The sequence below is a fragment of the Sapajus apella genome, unplaced genomic scaffold, assembly GCF_009761245.1.
Source record: "Sapajus apella isolate SASKATOON/1434 unplaced genomic scaffold, GSC_monkey_1.0 scaffold67, whole genome shotgun sequence".
NCBI lineage: Eukaryota > Metazoa > Chordata > Mammalia > Primates > Cebidae > Sapajus > Sapajus apella.
This window is the reverse complement of record NW_022437007.1, coordinates 6420269-6444823: the sequence shown is the minus strand read 5'-3', so window position 1 is coordinate 6444823 and position 24555 is coordinate 6420269. Positions and strand designations below refer to the sequence as shown.

The following is a 24555-nucleotide window of genomic DNA, read 5'->3' as shown; positions in this document are numbered from 1 at the left end:
TTTTCCTTTAGCTAAGATGTATGTCACAAACCAGATCCCTGTTTATCAAGGACTAAAACCCCCCTAACTTTAGGAAGAAAATATACATATTCATTCATATGTATGCTCATATACATGCCCATAGAAACACATTATACAAATGTGACTCCAGATGTTTTTAGTATTAACGCGGGGGGAAATAACAGTAAATATATAATTCAAGGTTAAAATAAACTCAAAATCAACTACTAATTTAATCAAATGTCCTTAATTTGTGCCCCAATATGTGCCTCTTTTTGATTTTCACAAATTACTAAATTAGTACTAACAAATATTTTTGCCAGCTTAATAGAAAGCGGTTACGTAGGTAACTGAGAACATCAACTCACCTCACTAAGAGCATTTTGTGAGACCTAAGAGAGCATCACCACCTGGTGGCAGATTCGTGGTAATGATTAGCAATCAAATAGAAGGAAATGGCCAGTCCCTGTCATGGGCAACACACAGTAGGAGAGGCAAGAAGCCTTAGCCCAACCTAAGACCACAAAAGGTAGCACTATAAGGGCTTAGCTACCAACTTAATAGACTAACAGAAATTTTTCTTTGGAAGGGTGATCTAAAGTCCGCATTTAAGAGTCTAATATAATATCCCATGTAGTACAAAAATCCTGTCTACAAAACTATAGAGATATGATACATTGTCTGTGTTAAATACCTGCAGTAAAAAGAAACTTCTTCTCTGGATATCATAGATTGCTAGACAGGTTTAATTGGCTTTAAATTTGAAATGTTTTATGTCCCTCAATTAGTAAATCTAATTTTGCAATCCAATGCAACATAGAAAACCCCTAATATATTCTATAGCCTGACTCGAACTATATCTCTCTTATTTTGTTTTTGTTTGTTATAAATACATCCTGTATTCTTCAATTGCCTTGATTTCTAGATACCTTACATCCTGGTCTTCCAGATTTTCTGGATATATTTGATTTGTCAGAATCCATTTTTAATGCGACACCTAAATAAAACAGACTCACATGTAGTCCGTGGAGTATAAGCATTTCTATTAATGCTTTCCATATTTTCTTTCAGATTTCAATAGCTGTATCACACTTCTGCTCACATGTTTTAATCACAATTATTCCTGAGTAGCTTATGTTACATGGTGACAAGTAAACTGAGTGTTAGAAGAGACTGAATAGATTTAAGGGCCAGCATTTACTTTTAAAAGCCTATTCCTAAACCTCAGCTCTCTTCCTCTGCTCTATAAACTTCCACCATATATATTCACTTATAAAAGAAGAGATACAATAAAAGAGTAACTTCAGGATAACCATGAAGAGACAGTAAGCCATAAAAATTTTGATAAATTTTGATGATTAGACCATAAAGAGTTTATGGTGACATAGGCATCATATAGCTCTCTGAATTGACAATGCAGAACCCAAGGCAACCTGCTGTTTGCTGTCCATTTGCACTGGTCTTTGTGACAATATAAAAAAACAAATAACGGTACTCCTAATCCTTTATAAAGATTGTAGAGGATTTTTTTCTGGGGAGTGATTAGGCTGGAAAGGTAGGAGCTAAATATTGTTTTGGCAGTAGCAGCTTTTGCAACAGTAATAGAATCTTATGCAGACTGTAGCAAAATAAAATCGCACCACTTAGGGACATGCCATTGGTAACTTTGGACAAATGTTTAATATGGCTGATTATAAAATATCTGTTATAAATTTGGTATTTGCCATAACAAATGTTTTCGATTTGACTTCTTGTTCTTTTCAGTTTCTCAGAATATGCATGCCCAGGCCAGGCATGGTGGCTCACGCCTATAATCCCAGCACTTTGGGAGGCCCAGGCAGGTGGATCACCTGAGGTCAGGAGTTGGAGACCAGCCTGACCAACATGGTGAAACCCCGTCTCTAAGTAACCAGGCATGATGGCGGGCACCTGTAATCCCAGCTACTCGAGAAGCTGAGGGAGGAGACTCGCTTGAACCCTGGAGGAGGAGGTTGCAGTGACCTAAGAATGCACCATTGCACTCCAGCCCAGGTGACAGAGCGAGACTCCGTTTCAACATGCCCATATGAACTCATGATACAGATGGGAAGCAAAACATTTTTACTACTAACATCGAAAAAAGGGTATAATATAGATATTATATATATATATATATATGAGATTTCAGCTGTTATCGAAGTGGCTACAAGTGATAGTCTATAGGAAATTAACAGTATGTAACAAAATGTATTTTATCAGAAGGCAAGTAATTTTAACCAATTTATTTCTCTCCATGATTAACATTTAGCTGTATCATGTTTTATTTTTATGTTCCAGGGACTTTGAAGGCAACCATATCCAAAATTTAGGAAATTTGACTTTTATTTCCTGCAGTAACTTAACTGTTTTGTAAGTAATATGCTATTCTTTTGAAGTAATATTATATCTTCTTACAATTATTACAAATAAAATTAGTCATTTATGTGGACAGATGCTAGCATAAACATGCATAGTAATTAGTAATTATGGCAAATGTTCACCTTGACTTGAAGTTTGTTGAAACCAAAATTTATGAAGTTCCAACCAAGGGTAACCCCAGATTTAAACATACACGAATCATCAAAATGGCACAATATTATCTGAGACCTGTTTTTTCTCAAACTTAAGTAACATGTACACTGATTTTATGGGAAAAAAAAACCCCGAAGGGATCCAAGATAGCCTATTAGGAGCAGCTCAGGATTGCAGCTCCCAGTGAAAGCACAGAGGGTGAGTGGACACCGCATTTCCAGACAGATTTTTATTGCCCACAGACCAGGAGATTCCCAGGCAGAGGAGCCCCAAGGGTCGCCAGTGCAGCTGTTTTGGCTGGTGCGGCTGTTTGGCTGGTGCCCCAGCACGGTGGTTCTCTGTACAAAATACGTGGGTCTGGGTGCCATTTTAGCTGGTGATTGGAGCTCCGGGAAGACATAGTTGCCCATTCATCTGATTAAAAAGGGGACTGAAACAGGGAGCCAGGCCAGGAGATTCCTGGGCAAAAAAACGCCACGAATCTCAGCGTGGCTGTTTCAGCCGGCGCAGGCACAGTGGGTCGCCACATAGGAAATCACACAGATCCCAGTGCCTTTTCAACAGGCAACTGGAACACCTGGGAGACAGTCAACTGTTCAACTGAAAAAAAGGCTCTGAGGCAGGGAACCAGGTGATCAGGCTTGGCTGGTCCGACCCCCACAAAAAAACAGCAGTTGGAAACGTACTGGGTTGAGAGTTTCACAGCAAGCACAGCTGAACCTGGGAAGGTCCAGCTCTGTGGGGAGGGGTGTCCACCATTAGCAAGGCACTCCACCATTACGGAGGTAGTCCACCATTGCTGAGGCAGCCTGCCGTTGCCAAGGCAACCCGCCATTACAGAGAGAGTCCGCCATTACAGAGGCAGGCCACCATTGCTGAGGCAGTTCTAACTACACCTGTATAAAGAGGGCTACAGGGAAGTTCACATGGAAGCTGGGCAGAGCCCACAGCAGCTCAGCAAAGCCTCTGCAGGCAGACAGTAACTAGGCTGCCTCCTCGCTGGGCAGGGCAGCCCTGAAAAAAGGCAGCAACACAACAAAAACTCATAAATAAAGCCCTAACTCCCTGGGACAGAGCACCTGGGAAAAAAGAGGGGTTTATGAGTTCTGCAGCAGCAGACTTAAATGTACCTGCACAGCAGCTGTAAATGAACAACAGAGCACACAGCTCAGCACTTGAGCTCCTATAAAGGACAAACTGTACCTTCAAGCAGCTCCCTGGCCCACATATAGCCAAAGAGTCACTTCATAAAGGAGAGCTCAGACTGATATTTGGCAGGTATCCTTCTGGGACAAAGATAGCAGAAGAAGAAACTAGCAACAACCTTTACTGTTCTGCAGCTGCTGCAGGTGATCCCCAGGCAAGCAGGGCCTGGACTGGACCTCAGCAGTTCTACAGCAGAGGGGCCAGACTGTTAGAAGGAAAACTAAGAAACGGAAAGAAATAATTTCATCATCAACAAACTGGATGTCCACTCAGAGACCCAATCTGAAAGTCAACAACTACAAAGATGACAGGCGGATAAATCCGCAAAGATGGGAAGAAACCACCACAAAAATGATGAAAACACCCAAAACCAGAACGCACCTCCTCCTACAAGAGATCACAACTCCTCACCAGCAAGGGAACAAGGCTGGATGGAGAATGAGTGTAATGAATTGACAGAATCAGGCTTCAGAAGGTGGGTCATAAGAAACTTCTGTGAGCTAAAAGAACATGTTCTAACCGAATGCAAAGAAACTAAGAACGTTGAAAAAAGATTTGACGAAATACTAATCATAATGGACAACTTAGAGAGGAATATAAGTGAATTGATAGAGCTGAAAAACACAACACAAGAACTTCACGAAGCATACACAAGCTTCAACAGCCAAATTGACCAAGCAGAAGAAAGGATATCAGACGTTGAAGAGCAACTCAATGAAATAAAACGAGAAGGAAAGATTAGAGAAAAAAGGGTTAAAAGGAATGAACAAAGTCTCCAAGAAATATGGGACTATGTGAAAGACCTAATCTACATTTGATTGGTGTACCTGAATGTGACAGATAGAATGAATCCAAGCTGGAAAATACTCTTTAGGATATTCTCCAGGATAACTTCCTGAACCTAGCAAGGCAGGCCAATATTCAAGTCCAGGAAATACAGAGACCACCACAAAGATATTCCTCAAGAAGAGCAACCCCAAGGCACATAATCATCAGGTTCACCAGGGTTGAAATGAAGGAGAAAATGCTAAGGGCAGCCAGAGAGAAAGGTCGGGTTACCCACAAAGGGAAGCCCATCAGACTCATAGCAGATCTCCCAGCAGAAACCCTACAAGCCAGAAGAGAGTGGGGGCCAATATTCAACATCCTTAAAGAAAAGAACTTTCAATCCAGAATTTCATATCCAGCCAAACTAAGCTTCATAAGTCAAGGAAAAATAAAATCCTTTGCAAACAGATTTCATCATCACCATGCCTGCTTTACAAGAGCTCCTCAAAGAGGCACTAAACATAGAAAGGAACAACCAGTACCAGCCACTCCAAAAACATACCAAATTGTAAAGAGCATCAACAAAATCAAGAATCTGCATCAACTAACGAACAAAAGAGCCAGGTAGCATCAAAATGGCAGTATCAAATTCACACATAACAATATTAAACCTAGATGTAATTGGGCTAAATGCTCCAATCAAAAGACACAGACTGGCAAATTGGATAAACAGCCAAAACCCATCGGTGTGCTGTATCCAGGAAACCCATCTCACATGCAAGGATACACAAAGGCTCAAAATAAAGGGATGGAGGAAGATTTACCAAGCAAATGGAGAGCAAAAAAAGCAGGAGTTGCAATTCTCATCTCTAATAAAATAGACTTTAAACCAACAAAGATCAAAAGAGACAAAGAAGAACATTACAGAATGGTATAAGGATCAATGCAACAAAAAGAGCTAACAATCCTAAATATATATGCACCCAATACAGGAGCACCCAGATACATAAGGCAAGTTCTTAATGACTTACAAAGAGACTTAGACCCCCACACAATAATAGTGGGAGACTTTAACACCCCATTGTCAATATTAGACAGATCAAGGAGACAGAAAATTAACAAGGATATCCAGGACTTGAACTCAGACCTGGACCAAGCAAATCTAATAGACATTTACAGAACTCTCCACCCCAAATCCAAAGAATATACATTCTTCTCAGCACCACATCACACCTACTTTAAAATTGACCACATAATTGGAAGTAAATCACTCCTCAGCAAATGCCAAAGAACAGAAATCAAAAAAACAATCTCTCAGACCACAGTGCAATCAAGTTAGAACTCAGAATTGAGAAACTAATTCAGAACCGCACAGCTTCATGGAAACTGAACAACTTGCTCTTGAATGTTGACTGGGTAAACGATTAAATGAAGGCAGAAATAAAGATGTTCTTTGAAACCAATGAGAACAAAGACACAACATACCAGAATCTCTGGGACACATTTAAAGCAGTCTCTAGAGGAAAATGTATAGCAATAAATGCCAACATGAGAAGGAAGGAGAGATCCAAAATTGACATCCTGTCATCAAAATTGAAAGAGCTAGAGGAGTGAGATCAAAAAAACTCAAAACCTAGCAGAAGACAAGAAATAACTAAGATTAGAGCAGAACTGAAGGAGATAGAGACACAAAAAACCCTTCAAAAAATCAATAAATCCAGGAGCTGGTTTTTCAAAAAGATCAACAAAATAGACATACCACTAGCCAGATTAATGAAAAAGAAAAGAGAGAAGAATCAAATAGATGGAACAAAAAATGATAAAGGGGATACCACCACAGATTCCACAGAAATTCAAACCATCATCAGAGATTATTACAAACAACTCTATGCACATAAACTAGTAAATCTGGAAGAAATGGATAAATTCCTGGACACTTGCATCCTCCCTAGCCTAAACCAGGAAGAAGTCAAAACCCTGAGTACACCAATAACAAGGTCTGAAGTTGAGGCAGCAGTTAAGAGACTACCACCCAAAAAAAGCCCAGGTCCAGATGGATTCACAGCCTAATTCAACTAGACATACAAAGAGGAGCTGGTACCATTCCTTCTGAAACTATTCCAAATAATCCAAAAAGAGGGAATCCTTCCTAAATTGTTTTATGAGACCAACATCATTCTGATACCAAAACCTGGCAGAGACTCAGCAAGAAAGGAAAACTTCAGGCCAATATCCATGATGAACATAGATGCAAAAATCTTCAATAAAATACTGGCAAGCCGATTGCAGCAGCACATCAAAAAGCTCATCCACCATGATCAAGTAGGCTTCATCCCGGGGATGCAAGGCTGGTTCAACATAAGCAAGTCCATAAACATAATTCACCACATAAACAGAACCAAAGACAAAAGCCACACTATTAATTGATGCGGAGAAGGCCTTTGACAAAATTCAACAGCCCTTTATGCTAAAAACCCTCAATAAACTAGGTACTGACAGAACGTATCTCAAAATAATAAAAGCTATTTACAACAAACAAACAGCCAATATCATACTGAATGGGCAAAAACTGGAAGCATTCCCTTTGAAATCTGGCACTAGACAAGGATGCCCTCTCTCACCACTCCTGTTCAATATAGTATTGGAAGTTCTAGCCAGAGCAATAAGGCAAGAAAAAGAAATAAAGTGTATCCAAATAGGAAAGGAGGAAGTCAAATTGTCTCTATTTGCAGACAACAGGATTGTATATCCAGAAGACATCATTGTGTCAGCCCAAAATCTCCTGAAACTGATAAGCAACTTTGGTAAAGTCTCAGGATACAAAATCAATGTGCAAAAATCACAAGCATTCCTAGACACCAATAACAGATTTAAAGAGAGCCAAATCAAGAATAATCTGCCATTCACAATTGCTACAAACAGAATAAAATACCTAGGAATACAACTAAAAAGGAACGTAAAGGACCTCTTCAAGGAGAACTACAAACCACTGCTCAATGAAATAAGAGAGGACACAAAAGATGTAGAAACATTCCATGTTCATGGTTAGTAAGAATCAATATCGTGAACATGGCCATACTGCCCAAAGTAATTTACGGATTCAACGCTATCCCCCTCAAGCTACCAATGACCTTCTTCACAGAACTGGAAAAAACCACCTTAAACTTCACATGGAACCAAAAGAGAGCCCGCATAGCCAGGTCAATTCGAAGCAAAAAGAACAAAGCGGGAGGCATCACACTACCGGACTTCAAACTATACTAAAAGTTTACAGTAATCAAAACAGCATGGTACTGGTACCAAAACAGAGATATAGACCAATGGAACAGAACAGAGGCCTTGGAGGCAACACAACATATCTACAACCATCTGATCTTTGACAAACCTGAAAGAAACAAGCAATGGGGAAAGGAGTCCCTGTTTAATAAATGGTGTTGGGAAAACTGGCTAGCCATGTGCAGAAAGCAGAAACTGGACCCCTTCCTGACACCTTACACTAAAATTAACTCCAGATGGATTAAAGACTTAAACATAAGACCTAACACCATAAAAGCCCTAGAAGAAAATCTAGGCAAAACCATTCAGGACATAGGCTTTGGCAAGGACTTTATGGCGAAAACACCAAAAGCATTGGCAACAAAAGCCAAGTAGACAAATGGGACCTAATCAAACTCCACAGCTTCTGCACAGCAAAAGAAACAGTCATTAGAGTGAATTGGCAACCAACAGAATGGGAAAAAATTTTTGCAATCTACCCATGTGACAAAGGGCTGATATCCAGAATTTGCAAAGAACTAAAACAGATTTACAAGAAAAAAACAAACAAGCCCATTCAAAAGTGGGTGAAGGATATGAACAGACACTTTACAAAAGAAGACATGTATGAGGCCAAAAAACATATGAAAAAATGCTCATCATCACTGGTCATTAGAGAAATGCAAATCAAAACTACATTGAGATACCATCTCACCCCAATTAGAATGGCCATCATTAAAAAATCTGGAGACAACAGATGCTGGAGAGGATGTGGAGAAATAGGAACACTTTGACACTGTTGGGGGGAGTGTAAATTAGTTCAACCATTGTGGAATACAGTGTGGCTATTCCTCAAGGACCTAGAAATAGAAATTCCATTTGACCCAGCAATCCCATTACTAGGTATATAACCAAAGGATTATAAATCGTTCTACTATAATGACACATGCACACAAATGTTCATTGCAGCACAGTTTACAATAGCAAAGACCTAGAACCAACCCAAATGCCCATCGATGATAGACTGGACAGGGAAAATGTGGCACACATACACCGTGGAATATTATGCAGCCATCAAAAACGATGAGTTCATGTCCTTTGTAGGGACATGGATGAACGTGGAAACCATCATCCTCAGCAAACTGACACAAGAACAGAAAATCAAACACCGCATGTTCTTACTCATAGGTGGGTGCTGAACAATGAGAACACATGGAGACAGGGAGAGGAGGAACACTGGGGTCTGTTTGGGGGAAATAGGGGAGGGACAGCACAGGGTGGGGAGTTGGGGAGAGATAACATGGAGGGAAATGCCAGATATAGGTGAAGGGGAGGAAGGCAGCAAATCCCACTGCCATGTGTGTATCTATGCAACAATCTTGCATGTTCTTCAGATGTACCCCAAAACCTAAAATGCAATTTAAAAAAAAAATTCCCAGAGAACAGCAAGAGACTGTCATTGGATCTCAGTTTAAGAAACACTGAATAGAAGTCTTAGTCTATACTAATGTTTATCTTTTGCAAATTCTTACTGCATAAATTAAGTTTTTCTTTATAATTATGAAAAAATAATTATAATTAAAATCAAAAACAAAATACTACTGAATGCTCACAGCTCTGATGATGTAATTATAGACATCAAGATAAACCTTAAAGTGTTATTGACTATAATTCCTTCTTATGCATCTCTGGCTTATTTTAAATTCACATGGCATGTTCTGGTGAAAGTAAAGGATGTTAGGTCTTCCTTCAATTAAAAAAAATCCAACTCTCCCATTCACAGTTTATTTTTCCAGAATCTTTTTCAAACTATGGATTGCAACTAATAAGTAGGTGATGAAAGCAATGTATAGTACAATTTAGTATACCCTTGTCAGCATTTTTAAATGAAACAGAATTTAATTGAATAGATTATATCAGACATTAATGCAGATAATAAATGGTTTCATGAGTCTTAGGGCATGTGTGTGTGTTTTATGATCCAATATAAAATACACTTTTTACTGTTTGTTACTGCAGGAAATACTTGAAAACCATTATTCTAGACTACACAGGATCCATGTGTATAGGCAACACACTACCTCCCACTAATATGACCATATGTTTTCTCCAATTATATCCCCATTCCAGTGGGTTCTGTTGAGTTCCAGTTTGAACTCTTCTCCGGAGTTCAGCAATCTTCAGGTGCAGGGTGCTTGATACAAAGTCTATAAAGTCATGCAAAATAGTTTATAGTAATTGCCCAAAGGAAACCAAATCGCACCTGAAGGACACGGAAAAAATAGATATCTGAAAAACTTAGAATTTATTTTCTATTGTACTTATATTTATTTTTGAAGGAACCCTCTGTATTAAGGGATAATTTGTGGATTTCCTCTTAAGGTGTTGTGTTTTTAAGGTCCAAGAATATTGAGAAATGGTGGTAATGGTTTGGAGTGCAGGGAGGAAATACTTAAAGATGGGAAAGGCCCATTTGAAGACATGTCATAAAATGTTTAAAAAATTAAAAGCCCTATAAAGCGTAGCTCTTAGTTTGTCCTCTAGACTAGCTGATAACAGATGAGGTCAGTGCAGAAATGTCAAGAGTTAAACAGTCTGATTCAGCATCCCAAATTAGAGATTCTTCGAAGGGGTTTGGCTAAGAGTGGACTTCCTTTGGCAGCTCCACTCTAAATCACATCAACTAACAAATGAATAGGAGTGCTGTGGTGTGTGGGCATTTTGTTAGACAGATATGCTCTGCAGACTGAAGAGACAAGTCCAAAGCGACTCCTCATGCTCTTGGTTGCAAGATACGAAGTCTGTACTCTCAAAAGTTGGAGTTATCACCATTTCTCTTGCAAAGCTCTTCCCACCCCATTTCACTTAAAATTTTGAATTTCTATTATTATCATTATTAAAACATTTAAGAAATGTAAGATTAAAATTAAATTGGATAATTTATACTACTTCAAAATATCTTTATGTGAAAAATGTGCTGTGTATTCATTATCTTTGTTTCTGCAGACTGTTCCTCTCTTTATTAATTCTTGTCACTGACCTAAAAATGTTACAATGTATTTTTTTTTTTACTTTCAGAGTGATGAGGAAAAACAAAATTAATCACTTAAATGAAAATACTTTTGCGCCTCTCCAGAAACTGGATGAATTGTAAGTATGACTGAACATATACTATTAAGAATTTTTCTTTCTGATGTTTTATTTTTCACACTTGTACTTATCCGTGTTTATACATTTAAAGAATATTACTTATCTCCTCTTTCTAAGCATTATTTATATATATACACCTCAAGCCACAAAGGAATTCAGATAGCTTACAAAAATATATGTAAATTTAAAATATAAAATAAATATTTGAGGAGGGTGGGGTAAAGGAAACATAGCTGTAAAGACATAATAAAGCCAGTATAAAATTAATAAATATATTCTACACCACTCTGTTCCACTCCTAAGGAAGGACAGTAAATTTTCAGGGTTTATTTACTTTGTTTTGTTTTATGTTTTGTTTCGTTTTGAGACAGGGTCTCACTCTGTCGCCCAGGCTGGAGTGTAGTCGTGTGATCTTGGCTCAGTGCAGCCTCCGCCTCCTGGGTTCAAGCAATGATCCTGCCTCTGCCTCCTGAGTAGCTAAGATTACAGGCCCATGCCACTACAGCCAACTAATTTCTATATTTATAGTAGAGACGGGTTTCACCATGCTGGCCAGGCTAGTAAATTTGTTACTATGTTTCCCAAAGGATTAGGATTCAGGGACCATACCACTTTGCTGATTTGAAACTACAGGATAATCTTGGATCCATAAGGAAACTAGACCCTACTGCGGATAATATCCCCACCTATAATAATGGAAGAGAAAGAGAAGTTATTTTTATAATGCCCCTTTTTAATGCCAATGACATAATTCCAAAGGCCAATATAACAATTCTATGTTGAACCAAAGCCTGTGGTTTAAGCACAGTGTAGTTGATTTTCACAATAAAATAAGATGTGGAACAATGGTGAAGTGCTTATCCTTCAGCACTAAAATTTATATTTTGGTGTCGACTTTTTTCTTTTCATTTTTGTTTGTTTCTAGTGCCAGGGTGTCACTCTGTTGACCAAGCTGAAGTGCAGTGGTACAATGATAGCTCACTCTAACCTCGAATTCCTTGGGCTCAAGTGATCCTCTCACCTCCGCCTCCTGAGTAGCTAGGTCTGCAGGTGCACACCATCATGCCCAGCCAATTTTTTTTTTTCTTTTTTTGTAGAGACAGGGTCTCTCTGTGTTGCTCAGGCTGGCCTGGAACTCCTGGCCTTAAGCAATCCTCCTGCCTCAACTTCCCATTGTATTGGTATGACAGACATGAGCCACTGTGCCCAGGTAGTATCTGTTTTCTGGAGAGAATCTGAATGTGGCCAGAGCTACATGTTTTGACAATTAACTAGACAGAACATTGATTTGTTAAAACTTTCCCCTAAAAATTAAGGAATACAGTTAGAATGTTACAAAAATAACAACCAGGGCACCTTACCTGAGCACTCAAGAAGTTACAATGTATTTTTTCTGTTATAAGTAAAATTTCGATGCTGCAAAAGAAATAGCACTCAAAGATAATCCTCTCAGCAAGGCAATTTATTTCTATAGAAGGGTGCAGCTCAGGGATGGAGCAATGGTGGCTGCACACTTGGACAAGTGGGGAAGAGGTACTTATGTCTGACAGTGGTCATCCCTACTGCTGTGTCATTCCCCTATTGGTTAGGGTTAGACCGCACAAGCTAGACTAATCCTAATTGGCTATTTTAAAGAGAGCAGGGGTCCGAACTAGACTGGTAGGGTGCGTGTTTTGGTGGGAAGGACAGTTACAGGTGGGTCGGAGTAGGTAGCCAGGGGTGACCTAGGATCAAAGAAGGTGGCCGGAGCAGGTGACCAAGATGAGTCAGGGTGGAGCCAGGGGCTAGGTAAACAGATGTGAATTACTGATTAGAACCGGTGAAGAAGGTTGTTTACTGGAATTACAAGGAAGTTAAACTTTAAAATAGAGAATTAAAGAATAAGGGAGCTGAACATACTAACATACTGATTCTTTGAAGGGAAACTTGAGGTTCACTATAACATTCCTTAGTCTAGGTAGAGGGAATACAAGTGCCAGGAGCAAGAACATTTTTCAGGAAAGAATCTTGCATTCTGCCCCAAAACATCAGGGAATAAGCCATTGAAAACCCAACATTTATCTGTATCTGAAACATTTTTTGGTGGTCAGCATCAATCATTCACAAAGTGTGCAGGAGAATCTCAACAAACAAATAGAACCAAGCATCTGTTGTAGCAACTCCTGGTATATGGCAATTGAACTGTATCATCAGCACATAGGAAAGCAGTCTCAACAGTAGGTTGAGATGCATCTGTGTGATCCAAAGGTATTATCTAGACAGCAGAATTCAGGTCAGTGAAAGATACTAACTATATACTTTTTCTTGTTTCATCCACTTGAAATCATCATTTGAAAATCAAAGGACAGTTCCTCCCAATCCTAGCCTTCATGGTGGCAGTCAGGTGCAGATTTTATATGTCAATAACCAGCAGTGAACATGAACTCAGAGAGCTTAGTCCACAACCAATGCTAATCCAGGTTCAGAGGTGAAGGAAAGAACAACAAAAACTGCAGAGGGTAACCAAGGCCAATAATTTGTCTTGCTAATTACTAAGTGGACGTTAATGCACCTAATCCCATATTAAACACTTGCCTGAAAAATCAAATTCACCAGGACAAAAAAATGGCATGTTTTCTAAGAGTTGATGGCTTTCATTGGATGAGCCTATAATTTAAACTCTCCTTTTGAGAGAGGGTTGACCTATGCTCCGTGCCCCTCCAAGCTCACTCACACCAACAGAGTTAATGAAGACAAACAATCAGGATTCATTTGTCACAGAGGAATTTAAGTAAGTCTAGTGACAAAAAATCTTCGCCACATGGATTAATTTGAGCTTTTAAAGTCAACTACTCTAGTTTACAAGGTGTTTCCTGCATTCATTTAGAAATGTACCTTGACTCCAATCAAGTTTAGCCTAACTTTCCTAAACTTAAGCTGAGAAAATGGCCCTTTCAAATGTCACATGGGATCTGGGCCAACACTACCTCATTACATGATTCATGCTGTCAGAACTATATGCCAGAATTTGCTCTGATAACCAAAACCCATACTCCCACCAGTAATTGCTGAACATGACATTTGGAATTTTAATATTCCAGTGCCATTTTAAATCTGTTTTACACATTGCTTTGCTAATACGATCAACATTTTACTTGGCTTCCTGTACAAGGAACTGAAATTGTGCCCCACTTTATCTAAAGATGAAGCTGATAGACTCAGTCTGTTCATAGTCTTCTAACTGGAGATGAAGTGAATAGCTAGTCCAAAACTGATCTAGGCAGTGGGTAGCTCAGATGAATAGATTTCTTTCTTGTACTCAAATAACTCAGCTGTTTTGGAAAGGAAGCACATATGTACAGAAACAGTTGTAATATGATGTTATGTGTGTTATATGTGCTGTAATAGTGTGCAAGAGGAGTGTATAGGAGGAAAAAGGACAAAACATTTAACCTCTCTGGGCTCAGAGGTTAAACAAAAGAATGACCTTTGAATGAGTCTAGAAGGATGAATGTGAGATCACAAGGAGGGAAAGAAGGAAAGGTCATTACAGTCAAAAGAAGCATCTGTGCAAATGCATGGGAATTAAAATACTGAAGTACATTTGGGCCATGGTGAAAGTTACTTTGAGTAGAAAGCTATAGGCAAGGAAACTAGAAAAATAGTCAATGGCAAGACATTTGAATATATAAAGGCTTTTATGGCCTGGTGCAGTGGCTCATACCTGTAATCCCAGCACTTTGGGAGGCTGAGGCGACAATTGCTTGTGCCCAGGAATTCAAGATCAGCCTGGGCAACATGGAGAAACCTACCCTCTATAAAAAAATGAAGATTAACTGGGCATGGTGGCATATGGCTGTAGACCCAGCTACTCAGGAGGCTGAGGCTGGAGCGTGGCCTGAGCCCAGGAGATGGATGTTGCAGTGAGTCATCTGCGCCACTGCACTCCAGACTGGGTGACAGAAGCAGACCCTGTCTCAAATAAATAAATTAATTAAATAAAGGCTGTTTATGTCATTCAGTGGGGTTTTGATTTCATCTTCTAAGATACAGTAAGCTGTTGAAGGAGATTCCATCTCTTTATGAAAGAAATGGAATTTTAGAATAATTTCTTCAGTTGTTTAATTAGAACAATCTACCTTTGTGGACAATTCACCAATAAATATGTAAATAACAAAAATAGTCTCCAGGTTCAGTTTATAGCAAAGACATTTATAATATTTAGCACATTATATTAGCTACTTGTTTTTAGTTTTAAAAACTCAATCTAAAATTATCCTGCCCTTTAAAGTCAAAAATCTAAACTTTGCCTTATAAGGAAACTAGCATATATAACAAATACATCTATCGATTCTCCTACCTATCCCAGTGGCAACAAATACAATTTGGAGATGATAGAAGAAAAGGTCAGACTTTCTCTTAGTATCTCTTGATCACCTTACAGAGCTCAACTCTATTGAAACTTTATCTTGTATAAAAGAATCTGAGGCCTTTCACATGAGAGCTGCCGCCGTCAAAGCTACCGCAAAAGCTGCTGTCAAACACCTTTTTAGGACTAAGGTACAAGGTCATACCATGTTAAGCAGACCCTCTATACATACATGAGATGACATGCAAAGTATCCTACCCCAGGATAATATGAAATCCTGTGAAAGAAACTCAAACGTGAAATAATACACTTCTATAATAATCATAATAATCCTAAGCAAAAAAAAAAAAAGAAATTAAGACTGCAAACCGTATATCTATTATAACACCAAAAAAAAAAAAAAAAACAAAAAAAAAAAACAAAGGTAGAGAAAGGAAGAAGGAAGGAAGAAGGGGCATAACACAAAGATTAATAGAATTAGAAAACGGAATTGATTAAAACCAGATCAGGTCAAGCATTGTGGCTCATGCCTATAATCCCAGCACTTTGGGAGGCCAAGGCGGGCAGGTCACAAGGTCAGGAGTTCAAGACCAGCCTGGCCAACATAGTGAAACTTTTTCTCTACTAAAAATACAAAAATTAGCCAGGCATGGTGGCACACGCCTGTAGTCCTGTAGTCCCAGCTACTCAGGAGGCAGCAGTTGTGGTGAGTTGAGATCACACCACTGCACTCCAGCCTGGACAACAGAGCAAGACTCCAACACAAAAAGAAAGGAAAAAAAGAAAAACAGATCAAATGCCATCATGTGTTTGTCTCCCAGGGGATGATGCAATGGGATAAGATATTTTTATATTTTCCTACTTTGCTTCTTTTTTTAATTTTTAAACTTCTGGTAATTAACATAATTCAACCAATGTCATTGTTGAAAAGTGGTATAGTGGTTTCCTAATGAATTTTAGAGCAATGAATAAAGTCTAAAGAAAATAATATGACATATTTGCAATTATTTCTCCAGGGATTTAGGAAGTAATAAGATTGAAAATCTTCCACCACGTGTATTTAAGGACCTGCAGGAGCTGTCACAATTGTAAGACTGATGTTAATTTTGCCACCTCATTTCTTTATTTTTTTATTTTTTAAATTTTGGTAAATATGCATAACATAAAATTAGCCATTTTTAATTGTGTAGGTGAATAGCATTAGCTACCTTTATATTGCTGCACAACCATTACCGCCATCTACCCCCAGAATGTTTTCATGTTGCAAAACTGAAACTCTAGCCACAAAACACTAACTTCCCATTCACCTTCCCCCTGTCCCTGGCTACCACCATTCTACTCTCTGTCTGTGTGAATCTGACTGCGCTAGATACTCAGAGAAGTGAAATCATGGAATATTTCTCTTTTTGTGACAGGGTTATTTTGCTTAGCATACTATATTCAAGTTTCATTTCTGTTGTAGCAGAAATGAATTTCCTTCCTTTTTAAGGTTGAACAATATTTTATTGCGTGTATATGTTGCAGTGCTTATCTATTTACTCATTAATGGACATTTGAGTTGCTTCCATCTTTTGGCTTTTGTGGATAATGTTGCTATGAACATGGGTGTACAAATATCTGTTGATCCTGCTTTCAATTTTTTTTTTTTTTTTGAGACAAAGTCTCACTCTGTCACCCCGGCTGGAATGCAGTGCTGTAATCTCAGCTGACTGCAACCTCCTCCTCCAGGGTTCAAGCAATTCGTGTTTCAGACCCCAAAGTAGCTGGGATTACAGGCGCCCGCAACCATGCCTGGCTAATTTTTGTATTTTTAGTAGAGAGGGGTTTCACCATTTGGCCACGCTGGTCTCAAACTCCTGACCTCAGGTCTTGGCCTTCCAAAGTGCTGGGATTGCATGCATGAGCCACTGTGCCCAACCAACCCTGGTTTCAATTTTTAGGTATCTACTCTCAAAAGTAGGGTTGCTGTTTCATACAACTCTGTCATTTTATTTTTAATGTATGTTTCATTCTGTTTTCCATAGGAGTTTAACCATTTTACATTACCACTAGTAGTGCACTAGGGTTTTCATTTCTCCACATCCTTCCCAACACTTGGTATTTTCTGGTTTTTTTAATAATAGGCATGCTAATGGATATGAAATGGTATCTCAGTGTGGTTTGTCTGTGGTTCCCAGTGATTAGTGATGTTGAATAACTTTTCATGTGCTTATTGGCCACTGGGCTATCTTCCTGCAGAAAAATCTATCCAAGCTGTTCACTCATTTTTTAATTGGATTGTTCAGGATTTTTGTAGCTGTTAGATTGTTGAAGTTCTTATATATTCTGGATATATTAATGTATCTTTGCAGATACATGATTTGCAAATATTTTCTCCTTTTGCATGGGCTGCCTTTTCATTCTGTTATAGTGTCCTTTGATACACAAACGTTTTTAATTTTTATATAGTTCAATTTTTAAATTTCTTCTTTTGTTACTTATGCTTTTGGGGTCATATCCAAAATGACATCAAATGTCATTGGCGTCGTGTCATGAAGCTTTTCCTGTATGATTTCTTCTAAGAGTCTTACAGTTTTCAGCTTTCACATTTACGTCTTAAATCCATTTTGAGTTAACTTATGTACATGGGGTATAAGACAAGGATCTAACTTCATTCTTTTGCATGTAGCTGTCTAGTTTTCTTAACACAATTTATTAAAAAGACTGCTCTTCCCCATTGAATGTCCTTGGCACCCTCGTTGAAAATCGTTTGACCATGTATCTGTGGGTTTATTCCAGACCTCTCTATTCTATTCCATTAGTCTACATTTCTGTATTTCAACCAGTACCACACTGATTCCTGCAGCTTTGTAGTACATTTTGAAATTAAATAGTGTGAAATCTCCAATTTTGTTCTTTTTTCAAGATTGTTTTGGCTATTTGGGCTCCCTGGGTTTTCCATATGAATTTTAGGATGAATTTTTATATATCAGCAAAAAAAAAAGGCAATGGGATTTTGACAGATTGCCTTGAATCTGTAGCTTACTTTGAGCAATATTGACATCTTAATATTAAGCCTTCTAATCTGTGAACATAGCACATCTTTCCTTTCATGGTGTCTTCCTTATTTTCCTTCAGCAATGTTTCGCAGTTTTTAGGGTATTTATTTTTCACCTCCTTGGTTAAGTTTATTTAAATATATTATTCTTTTGATGCTATTGTAAATGGAATTATTTTCCTAATTTTCTTTTGTGACTCTTCATTGTATATATAGACACAACTGATTTTTGTGTGTTAATTGTGTATCCAGCAATGTTGATGAATTTATTAGTTCAAGCAGACTTCTTTTTTGTTTAATCTTTAGAATATTCTACTTATAAGATTACATCATCTGTAAATAGAGATTTTTTTTTTCTTGTTTTAAAATTTGGATACCTGCCTTTTATTTAGTTTTCTTGCCTAATTGTTCTGATGAGGACTTTCAACATTATGTTGAATGGAAGAGGTAAAAGCAGGCCTCCTTGTCTTGTTACTGCTCTTGGAGAAAAGCTTTTGGCCTTTTACCATTGAGTGTGGGTTTTCATAAACATCCTTTGTTACGTGAGATAGTTTCTTTTTATTTCTAGTTTGCTGAGTCTGCTTCATTTTTTTTTATACAACCCATCTGTCATTGCCATTCTTTAGCTCTTTCCTTCTTTCTGTAACCGAGGCTCCCCAAGCAGTTCCTTCTATCCCCCTTTAACTTATGGCCTAACCTTCAGTAAATATTTTTGTTTATTTCTAATTTAGTTTTTGTAGAGGTGGGAGTCTTATTATGTTGCCCAGCGTGCTCGTATTGAACTCCTAGGCTTAAGCTTTTCTCCCACCTGGGCCTCCCAAAATGCTGGGATTACAGGCATGAGCCACCACACCCAACCTAAATATTTTTAAAAAAAGAAATTTTCCTGAGAAGTTTCCTTTAATCAATGATTCTTGTTTCAAGGTGTTGTTTTTCAAAGATTCTGAAATTTTTTCCAGTTAAATTTAGCTTTCAATTCTCTTTAAGAAGGCAGGTGACTGTAGCCCCAGTGACTCGAGAAGCTGAGGCAGGAGGATCCCTTGAGCCCAGGAGTTTGAGTACAGCTTGAGCGACATAGCAAGTCCCCATCTCTAAAAAATATATAAAAATAAATTCCCTTTCAAGTCTACTTTTCATTTCATGTTCCACAAATCACTAGTACAATACGTCACTTTTAAGATTTATTGTAAAAGATATGACATATGATTCCATTAATTCACATTTTGACTAAATGAGATTATTTTATTTCATGTTACTTAAATCACGTCTGATTCTATGCAAAATATAAAGTAGGTGTGGCTCTTTCTGGGTGCCCTACCACTTCTCTGTTGGGTTCCCTTTCTTGACAGTGCTACCTTCATGCCCATGTCTTATTAGCTCTCACTCTATTACTATCATAATCACAGAGTGTTTACCACAAGCTGAGCACTGTTCTAAGTGTTTTATCTTAACGAATTCACTTAAATGTACAATCAACCCTGTGAGGCCAGTGCTATTGTTATGTCTTTATTTCACTGACAAATAAAAATTATATATATTTATTAGTACAGCATGATGTTTTGAAATATGTATACATTATGGAATGGCTAAATTGGACTAATTAACATATGCATCATCTCACAAACTTATTTTTGTGGTGAGAACATTTAACAGCTGCTCTCTTAATGATTTTCAAGAATACAGTACATTGTTATTAGCTGTAGTCAGTGTGTTGCACAATAGATATCTTGAACTTATTCCCCCTTTCTAACTGAAATTTTGTACCTTTTGACCAATATATCTCAGTCCTTCCTCATCTCCCTCTGGTAACCACATTCTATTCTCTACTTCTATGAGTTCAACTTTTTTAGATTCCACATATAATGAGATCACACGGTAATTGTCCTTCTATGCCTGACTTATTTCACGTAGCATAATGTCCTCCAGATTCACTCATGTTGTTGCAAATAATAGGATTTTCAGGTTTTTTTAAGGCTGAATAATATTCTGTTGTGTATGTATACATTTTCTTTATTTAGCCATCCTTCGATGGACATTTAGCTGGGATCCATACCTTGGCTATTACGAATAATGCTGCCGTGAGCATGGGAACACAGAAATCTCTTTAATATACTGATTTTGGTTTTTTGGATATATATTCAGTAGTGGAATTTCTGGATCATGTAGTAGTTCAATTTTTAATTTTTGAGGAAGCCTCATACTATTTTCCATAACGGCTGTACTAATTTATATTCCCACTGCCAGTATGCAAGGGCAGCCTTTTCTTCAAATCGCCCTCAGCACTTGCTATCTTTCATCATTTTGATAAAAATCACTCTAAAAGGTGTGAGGTAATATTTCATTGTGGTTTCAGTTTGCATTTCTCTGATGATTAAAAATGTTGAACATTTTTTCATATACCTGTTAGTCATTTATATGTCATCTTTTGAAAAATGTCGATTCAAGCCCTTTCCCTAATTTTTAACCAGCTTACTTGTTATCTTACTGAGTTGTTTGAGTTCCTTACATATTTTGGATATGAACCCCTTAGCAGACATAAGATTTGCAAATATTGTCCCCATCACACAGGTTGTCTCTTCACTCTGTTGATTGTTTCCTTGGCCATGCAGAGGCTTTTTAGTTTTATGTAATCCCATTCACCTATTTCACTTTTGTTGCCTATATTTTTGGGGCAATATCCAAAAAAAATCATCACCCAAGCTAATGTCCTGGGGCTTCCCCTTATGTTTTCCTCTAGTCATTTTATAGTTTTACAATTTAAGTCTTTGATCCTTTATGAGTTATACTATACTTTTATTCATAAACATTTAAAAGTAACCCAAAATAAAGAGAATCACTCCATTTACCCATACAGTTTTTGGAAATGACCTATTGCTGCTTTTTTTTTTTTTTAAACAGGAATCTTTCCTATAATCCAATCCAGAAAATTCAAGCAAATCAATTTGATTATCTTGTCAAACTCAAGTCTCTGTAAGTATTCACAAAGGGGAATAGTTTTATGATAAAATTGCTTTTTAAATACTAACAAGGTATATTTTTACATATTTCTTTCCAATCATAAGCTTTATTTCTAGGACATTAGCTCTACAAAAACATATGAGTGCTTACTGGACTATAAACAATGATTAGCTTTATCTTATATATTTGTAAATTAAAAATTAAATGATGATGAATTGTTTTATATTTTTCTATAAGTCACTAGGAGCTTATGTTGATTTGTTTGCTTTGACCCTTCAAAGGTATCTGTGTGTATTCATTACTCTCTTAACACTGGGTATTCAATAATTTATTATAAGCATTTTTACCCCAAGATGGAATATTCTAGATTATATAAATCCTTACTTATACCATGCAAACAAAAACAGACAAAAATTTTATTAGAGTCTAAGAATTGCCTTAAAAGATAAACTTCAGGGCTGAGCACAGTGGCTCACACCTGTAATCATAGCACTTTGGGAGTCCAGGGCAGGAGGATTGCTTGAGATCAGGAGTACAAGACTAGCCTGAGCAACATAGGGAGACCCTGGCTCTACAAACAAAATTAAAATAAGCAAATTAGTTGAGTGTGATGACATGCACCTGCGGTCCCAATTACTTGGGAGGCTGAGGTGGGAACATTGCTTGAGCTGGGAGGGTGAGGCTGCAGTAAGCCACGTTCACACCACCACACTCCAGCCTTGGCACAGACGAAGACCCTGTCTCAAAAAAAAAAAAAAAAGAGATAAGCTTCAGTTTATTTAATTCAACTGTTCCCTCAGTAAAATGACATTTTATCAGAAAAAAATTATTAATTAAAAACTGCTAGTAAATTTTCAAGGATGTAAAACATCTCTGCTATTATAATACTGTCCAAAATACAATGCCTGTGCATTTATTCCACACATATTTATTCAGTAGTTAAAATGCACAAAGCATTGTGCCATAATCTGTGAGGATCTAAAAAAACTCAAATAGAGAAGATAATATGTGTACAAATAACACAGTCAGAAGGAGGAGGTTTCGGGGAAGTGGGTGAGCTGAGTACAATTATTTTGTTCAGAATAAGTGTTAACTAAAAGCATTTTATTAAATTGTCCTTCACAAAAAACTCAATTTATTTTACCATGTATAACACATGTTCTTTTGATTGATTATTAATTTGATATTTTTAGCAGCCTAGAAGGGATTGAAATTTCAAATATCCAACAAAGGATGTTTAGACCTCTTATGAATCTCTCTCACATGTAAGTAGATATCTTTATTGTTTTTCACCATGATTTTAATCTTTGTTTCCATGTGTATTATGATAATGCATCCAATCTATTAATATTTTCTACTAACTTGCTGCTATAAACTGAATGTTTGTGTTCCTCTAAAATTTATATACTAAAATCCTAACCCCAATGTAATGGTACAAGGAGGTAGGGTCTTTGGGAGGTGACTAGGTCATGAGGGCAGAACCTTCATGAGTGGGATTAGTCCCCTCAGAAAAGAGACTCTGGGCCAGGGGCGATGGCTCATGGCTGTAATCCCAGCACTTTGGGAGGCCGAGGCGGGTGGATCACCTGAGGTCAAGAGTTCAAGACCAGGCTGGCCAACATGGTGAAACCTTGTCTCTACTAAAAATACAGAAATTAGCCATCATGGTGGTTATTTCAGCTACTCAGGAGGCTGAGGCAGGAGAATTGCTTGAGACCAGGAGACAGAGGTTGCAGTGAGCTGAGATCCTGCCATTGCACTTCAGCCTAGAGAACAAAGCAAAATCTCTGTCTCATAAAAGAGATAAGAGACTCTGGAGACCACTCTTGCCCCTCCACCTTGTGAAGACAGAGAGAGAAGATGGCCATCTATAAAACGTGTGGTCCCCCATCAGACACTAAATCTGCTTGCACCTTGATCTTGGTCCTCCCAGCCTCCAGAACTGTGAGAAATAAACATTCATTGTTTAAGCCACTCAGTCTATGGTATTTTTGTTACAGCAGCCAAGTGGACTGAGACATGTTTAAACAATAACTACCTCTTAAACCTTTGATATTGGACAAGATTATTTTAGTTTTCCACAGTCTGGTAGACTCTCATAGGAGACTTTTTGAATCTCAGGAAACCTGAGTGTGAGGGGAATTCACTTAGTCTTGTAAGAAGTTCTCCTCAGTTCTAATAACTGCTCACAGATACTGACGTTTGCCTAATGAGCTGGTAATTTGTATATATGCTGGATTATTCCATTTTGCATTGCTATAAAGGAATATCTGAGGCTGGATAGTTTAAAACAAAAAGTTGATTCTGGCTTACTGTTCTGCAAGTTGTAAGAAAAGCATAGCACCAGCATCTAATTTTGGTGAAGTCATCAGGAAAGCTTTTAATCATGGCAGAAGACCAAGAGGGAGAAGGTGTATCAAATGGTGAGAGAGAGAGACAGAGAGAGAAGAGGAGGTGCCTGCTCTTTTTAACAATTGGATCTCATGTGAAATAATAGAAGGAGAACTCACTTATTACTGCAGGAAGGAGTAGTAAGCCATTCATAAAGGATCTACCCCATGACCCAAACACCTCCTACTAGGCCCCATCGCCAACACTGGGAATCAACTTTTGACATGAGATTTGGAGTAGACAAATATCCAAGCTCTAGCACAGGGTACAAGAGCTACCAGATGAAGAGGAAAGAATTTACATAAGCAATATAAAATAATTATAAATAAAATCATTGCTCCAAACAAAGGAAGTTAGGAAGAAATCTTTCTCAATTTCCCCGTGTCACGGCATGATTGGAGCAAGTGTGCATGGATGAAATGGTAAACTTTGAAAAATCTTTAATTCAAAGAATATGTCTGGTTGTACTTGTGATTGCCTGCTTTAGAAGCATTTTTTTAATTGAATGTAATTTTATAGCAGTTATTAGAATGATCCATGCCATGGAAATTAATCTTCAGTAATTTAGAAAATGTCGTCAGCTACCATTAACTCAGTAATCTTGCTTGCATTTTAAATCTGACACAGAACCCTGTTTTTGAATCTCAGGAAGATTGCTTAATAAAAGATTCCTTTCTTGTGTACGACATAAAGCAACCTGATTAAATTAAACAGAGCAGAATTTATTGGAAGAAAATGGCATAACACAAAATCTGAGGAATAGTTTATAGTCACTGGAAATATCCATCCAAATGCCATTCAATCAGATTCAGAGTTCCGGGAGAGAGAATCTACTTGATCGTTCCCAGGGCACTTATCTACTCGGGGCTAAGGATTGCCTCCAGTGAAGGTC

At 37.8% G+C, this 24555-nt stretch overlaps 1 protein-coding gene across 1 annotated transcript in view; it reads left to right on the top strand.

Moving 5' to 3' along the window:
* The window catches only part of RXFP1 (relaxin family peptide receptor 1), a 155879-nt gene that overhangs the window by 120013 nt on the left and 11311 nt on the right, over positions 1-24555 (top strand). The window contains exons 10-14 of the mRNA XM_032248564.1: positions 2317-2388; positions 10858-10929; positions 16294-16365; positions 21213-21284; positions 22466-22537. Of these exons, the coding sequence (XP_032104455.1) occupies positions 2317-2388; positions 10858-10929; positions 16294-16365; positions 21213-21284; positions 22466-22537 (360 nt within the window). The remainder of the gene's footprint in view (positions 1-2316; positions 2389-10857; positions 10930-16293; positions 16366-21212; positions 21285-22465; positions 22538-24555) is intronic.